At 51.8% G+C, this 6,000-nt stretch overlaps 1 protein-coding gene across 2 annotated transcripts; it reads right to left on the reverse strand.

Annotated features, from left to right (window-relative positions):
* Nucleotides 1-576: 576 nt before the first annotated feature.
* On the reverse strand, nt 577-4,518 carry LOC138423180 (granzyme B-like). Of its 2 annotated transcripts, XM_069558784.1 has the most exons (5): nt 3,928-4,518; nt 2,537-2,684; nt 1,917-2,052; nt 1,461-1,718; nt 577-819 (listed from the first exon to the last, which is right to left on the reverse strand). In XM_069558784.1, exons 1-5 carry the CDS (start codon nt 3,980-3,982, stop codon nt 676-678), a joined length of 741 nt encoding a protein of 246 aa, XP_069414885.1. In that variant the 5' UTR covers nt 3,983-4,518; the 3' UTR covers nt 577-675. The 2 variants fall into 2 exon arrangements, with proteins under 2 accessions (XP_069414885.1, XP_069414886.1); XM_069558785.1 differs by lacking the exon at nt 1,461-1,718 and having other exon boundaries at nt 3,928-4,138.
* Nucleotides 4,519-6,000: the final 1,482 nt, after the last annotated feature.

Consider the following 6,000-nt stretch of genomic DNA (forward strand, 5'->3'; position numbering starts at 1 on the left):
TGCTGAGGACGCCCAGTGGTGGGCAGGGATGGAGAAGAAGGGGCGGCAGAGGAGACTGGAGGCAGAGCTGAGGCCCTGGGCTCTATGGAGGGCAAAGCAGGACACAGTCTGAGTGAAATGGAGGGGCTTCTCAGGAGACCAGCCCAGCTCTGGGCAGGCTCCCCTGGCTGTAGGGGTTAAAGGTCAGCTCAGGTGGCCCTCCTCCACAGTAGGAGGGTCTCTGTCCTGGAGCTGTAGCCCCAGGCTCTGCTCTTGGTGTCGGGGACCCAAGGTGTGACCCACTCCTCCCTGCCATGTACCCAGAGTAAGGAGCTAAGGAGCGCACCCTGAGCCCCAGGACCAGAGAGGTTCATGTCTTCCCCTGATGGTGCTCAGCTTCAGCCCTGGGGGGAGGGCCAGCCCTGGAAGACAGGTGTGGGGAAGCAGACCTGGGTGACAGCTTTGCATGGGGTTCAGGGGAAGAGATGGTGGGAGGGGGGAGAGGAGGACCAGAAAACAGCAGAATCCTGTCATTGCCTTTCTAAACACAGTGAGCATTTGAGAATAGGAGTCAGTGAATAAATAAGCAACCAGCCCTTCGAGCTCTGCTGAGAGACATTTATTGAGCTATGGGCACCTCCAACCCCACAGTGTGATTCTGGATTAGCCCCAGGGAAGATGGTCTGGTTCCTGCAGTCAGAGGCTTTTCATGGTTTTCTTTATCCAGGGCAGGAAAGTTGAGACTTTGGTGAAGGCCCGTGGAGTTGATCCATCTTTTTGTCCATAAGAGACAATGCCCTGGGCCACATTGTCACACACAAGAGGGCCTCCGGAGTCCCCCTGAGGACAGAGAAGCGGAAGGACTGAGTCTGCTCTCCTCCTGGTCCTGCCCTCTCTCCCACGCTGCCATTTCAAGACCCCTATCTGAGAAGGCCACTTTGCAAGGCGTCCCTGTGCGAGACAAGTGGGCAAGGCAGGTCTATGGGCCCCCGGCTGCCAAGCCCTGACCTGGACCTTGTCCCTGCTTCACTTCCCCCAGGGGGCAGCTCCTTCTCTGCCCCCAGGTCTCCGTCCCCTCTCTGTCTAGATGCTGAGGGCTGGCTATTGGCTCCAGGCTGCTCTTAGGACAGGGAAGCAGCTGGGAGGGCTGACACTGATCAGGGAGGGGGAGCTCAGTAAGCAGGTGGGTTCCAGCTCTGAGCAGGCACCTGGACCGGTCCACCTCCCACTCAGGAAGCCTGGTTTTCTAACACCTGATCCTCAGTGCGTGGCAGATTTTCCCTTCCGGAGGAGCGCCAGGTTGGCATTCACTGTAGGTCTTACGTGGCTTGCAGAGGTTCTAGGTCCTCCCAGCTCCTGCTGTTCCCCCTTTTACTCCTGAGAGAGATCCCAAGCCTAGAGGGTGAGGTGGTCCCCAGGTCCCAGATCTTCTGCCAACACCCTTCTCCCCAGATCCAAGCAAGGTAGGCTGTGATTCTCACCTTAAAGGTAGCTTTCTTTGTCTTTGGGTCCCCCACACACAGCTGGTTGGCGCGGTTATAATAGTTGCGTAAGTAGGCCTCACACCTTCCGTCCTCCTGCACGGTCAGCTTTACCTCCTGCAGCGTGTCAGCGTAGCTACCCGTGGAGTCCCTCCCCCAGCCGGCCACGCTGCACACCTGTCCTGGCTTCACCCGGGCCTTGGCCCTGGGCAGCCTAAGGGGCTTCACAGCTGATGTCTGCTTGGCCTTTCTCTCCAGCTGATGGGAAGAGACAAGAGTCTGGCTCAGCCAGTGGTCCCCAAGCCTGGACACGGCAATGATGCTGATGTGTCTCTTCTCTGTCCTGAGCCACAGGGACTGGTCAGGTGGCCAGGATGGGAGGGGAGAAAGGGGTAGGAGGTCCTGGGAGGGGAAAGGAGCTGATCTCAGGAGGGCATGAGAAGCAGGGCGGTTTACCTTTAATAACATGATGTCATTGGAGAAGTTTTTAGGATTATAGTCTGGATGGCAGATGGCTCTTCTCACCCCGATGACCTGCTGGGTCCTCTCCTGCTGTTTGATGTTGTGGGCCCCCAGGGTGACTTTGATTGAGCTTCACAGAGACCAGAGCAGGAGATGGGGGTCACAACACAGGGTTTACAGCCCTGGAGCCATGGAGGGCAGGTGACTCCAGGGCAAGGCTGCCACTGAGGGGAAATGCAGGCCCCAGGAGGGCCCTGGGGGCTAAGCTGTCTGTACTGTCTGTTTCTTGGCAGCCAAGGTCAGATTCTGGAGCCACTGTGAAGAGCATAACTGTTCTCCATGGGCAGTTAGCCCTAGGACACATGTGAAGTTGCGTCAGTTTACATTCTGATATCCAGGCGCGCCCTATGTCTATTCTCTCTCCCTTCAGCAACACCTCCAGCAGTGACCTTCCCTCTTTCTCACCCTCTCACTCTCCTGGCCCCCTCTTTCTTGCCCTCCCAGGAACCCTCTTGGCTCAATGTTCCTAACAGCCTGGTTGCTCCTGGAGAAAAAAGGCAGGGCTCCCTTGCCAAGGGTGTTCAGAAAGGTACCGGCTACTTGCTGCTCCTCACCTTCCGTGGCAGTGAGCGGCTGTCAGCACGAAGTCCTCTCGAACCAGGAACCCACCACACCTACTCTGGACATCCTGATTCCAGTACTGAAGATACGCCATGTAGGGGCGGGAGTGGGGCTTGGCTTCATGGCCCCCGATGATCTCCCCTGAAGGAAAAGGGCTGTTCTGCTTGTGTGGCCCCACTGAGTGTACCTTGTTGGCATCGGCTTCATGCTCAGAACTGCTGGGCACTGGGGAGTCCAGCCTGGCCTGGAGTTGGTGGGGCGGGAGGAGGCTGGGAAGGGGCTCAACTTCCTCCTCTAGAACAGAGCAGCTGTCTGGGTCTGCGAATCTGTCTCCCACACATAAATGGAGGTGGGCTAGAATCTGCCTGCAATGCAGGAGACTCAGGTTCGATATCTGGGCTGGGAAGATCCCTGCAGAAGACAATGGCAACCCATTCCAGTATTCTTGCCTGGAGAGTTCCATGGACGGAGGAGACTGGTGGGCTACAGTCCTTGGGGTCGCAAAGAGTCAGACAGGACTGAGCAACCAACACTTTCACTTTTCATTCCTGTCCTAGGGATAGCCAAGTCCTAGAGGCTTCTGAAAATTCCTCCCCAACCTGTGCTTCATTCCAGGTGAATTTCTAAGGGCCCCATTACCCTATTTTATTCAGGATAGCCCTGTTTTCCAGGGCATAGGAATTCAGAGTAGGGACCTAGATGTCGCCATAGCCTCTTTCCCAGGGCCTGACTGGTAGTAAGTGCCTGGTGAGTGTTTGTTGGCTGCATGAAGGAGTCACCATGCCCCCTCCTGCACCCTCCCTGCTCACAGTGGGCCTCTGGATGGGGGCTGTTGGTATGGCCAGTGCTGGTGTGCTTCTGGGAAGCAGAGCAGTTCAGGTCTACCAAACACTGGCTTCATCCTTGAAAGAGAGGAGCACCTGAGGGCCTGGGCAGGGAAGTCGAGTTGGGTAAAGGGCCTTGGGTCTTAGGGATTGAACAAACACAGAGGCACCAACTCTAGGGTCTGCCAAGCAAATGCTGAGGTAACTAGAAGCAGAGGCCAGACCCACTCTGCCCTCTTCAGGGGCAATTTAGTATTTTCTTTTCTCCAGGTTGCGACCATCTGCCATCACTTCTGGGAAAGTTCTACTTTCCAGAGGGCAAAGGGAGGGCTGGAGGAGGGGCTGGTACCCACTGGCTCCTCTTGAGAGCAGGCTTTGCTCTGTCGCTCCTGCTGGCAGTTTATCCAGCATCATACTCCCTGGTATGAGGTGGGATGGGAGCTGGTGTTCTGAATGTTCCTTCCTGGTGGATAGCTGGATCAGGGACATGCAGAATGGGCGGGACCTCTGTGCCACCTGGAGGATGGGGTTGGGCCCCTGGGATGGGGATGGTCACTCACCTGCCTTTGCCCTGGGGGTCAGGAGAAAGGCCACCAGGAGCAGGAGTGGCTGCATCTTCCGAGAAAGACTGCCCAGGATGGAGATGCTGGTGCTTCCTCCTGGCTCTCTTGCAGATCCCCCAGCCTCCTGGAGAGAAATGCAGTGTCCGTGGACTCAGCGATCTCGTGTTCCCCTCCGGTTTTGCGATGCTTCATCCTAAAGGCTTTCTATGAAAGCTTGCCCCGCCCCCACTCCATCTGCCTGATGACGTTCTCTGGGTGGTTGTGTGAGAATCATCCAGTGACCACACCAGTACCCACAGATGATGACTCAGAGCAGACCACTTGTTCCAGCCCAGAGCAGGAACCCAAGAGGACAAGGTGGGGACTGTAGGGTGTGGTATCGACCAGCAGGGGTAGTAGAGCCCAGAAACCAGAGTCCCCAGTGGTAGAACCATCAGGGCCTCATTTCCATGATGCTGAGTCCACAGAATAATTTCTTGAGCAGATGTGGGTTTAAGCTCTTCTCTATGTTTTTATGACCAAACACACTGGAGATGCATCTCCTTCCCTTAGAGAGCTGACCATCTGCTGGAGGAGAAAGAGACATCCATGACCTGAGTGCAGCATGGGAAGGGCTGTGGTCCAGGGATGCACAGAGCTCGCCTGCCCCCTACAAAGTCCATAAGCCATCCACTCATCATCTTAACTTCCTTTCTAAGACATGTACACCCATGGCTGATTCATGTCAATGTATGGCAAAACCACTACAATGTTGTAATTAGCCTCCAATTAAAATAAATAAGTTAAAAAAACAAAGAACTCCACCATTTAAAAAACTTACAAATACTGAGAGTGATACAGACCATTTCTCCTGTCCATGTTTCGCAAACAAACGTAGTGCACTTGACATTTATTGGTCTAATTTAACGAATCACTATGACTCTAGAAACTGAATCTACAGATTGATGTAAGCCTAGGTCATTCCTCCTTTGAGTAGGCTGGGGCGGGTTCCACCTAAACCACCTGAACTAAGACTGGGAAAGGGCTGGTTCTCCAAAGGACGTTTAGATGACTAAGTGGCCCATGCCATGTGAAGTGGGAGAGCATGCTGGGTGAGTGAAGACCAATAATTGTCCTTTGAGTATTGTCTGTGCTGTGTCCAGAGGGCCACACTTCAGACTCAGCAGGCCAGGCGCATTAGAGGCTCACACTGGCTGAACGAACTCTGCTGAAGACCTTGCTGTATGGAAATAAAGGACAGTTCTTTCTAAATAGTCCAAACCCAGCCCTGTTCAAGAACAACAGAGAATCTCTGAGTGGTCAGAGTCTGGGGATTTAAGTATCTATCTTGACGAAGTCTGTAGTTTACAGCTTTCTGAGGAATATTATGCATCAAAAGACATAATTTCAGGGTAAATATCCTCCTTATCAAACCAAATACATTTATCGAACATTTACTTTTTTGAACTTAGTTTGCCCACCGTAGAAATTTTAAAAATAAAATTAGCTTTGTTATTTGTGTGTAGTATATGTTCAGGGGCTGGTGCATGGGGATGACACACAGAGATGTTATGGGGAGGGAGGTGGGAGGGGGGTTCATGTTTGGGAACGCATATAAGAATTAAAGATTTTAAAATTAAAAAAATAAAAAACTAAAAAAAAAAAGAAAATTTGGAAAGTAGAAAGGAAAAATATTACTCATTTTCTTATGTCTCACAGATAGATTATTATCATGGCAGTGCATTTAAAATACCTGGGATGATAGTAGGAAGTATTAGGAAGTATTTCCGCTTCTTTAATTTTTTGGAACAAGTCTGGGTAAGACTAGTGTTAATCCTTCTTTAATGTTTTATAGAATTCACCAGGGTAGCCTAGGATTTTCTTTGTTAGAAGGTTTTTGATTTTTGATTCAATCTCTTTATTGTCATAAGTCTGATTAGATTTCCTACTTATTTTTGAATCAGCTTTGGTTATTTCTGTATTTCCAGGAAACTGTTCATTTCATCTTGATTTTTTCTAATTTGTTGGTGTGCAAACATTGATAGTATTCTCTAACAATTCTTTTCATTTCTCTGAGGTTGGTAGTAGTGT

The sequence above is a fragment of the Ovis canadensis genome, chromosome 18, assembly GCF_042477335.2.
Source record: "Ovis canadensis isolate MfBH-ARS-UI-01 breed Bighorn chromosome 18, ARS-UI_OviCan_v2, whole genome shotgun sequence".
Classification (NCBI taxonomy): domain Eukaryota; kingdom Metazoa; phylum Chordata; class Mammalia; order Artiodactyla; family Bovidae; genus Ovis; species Ovis canadensis.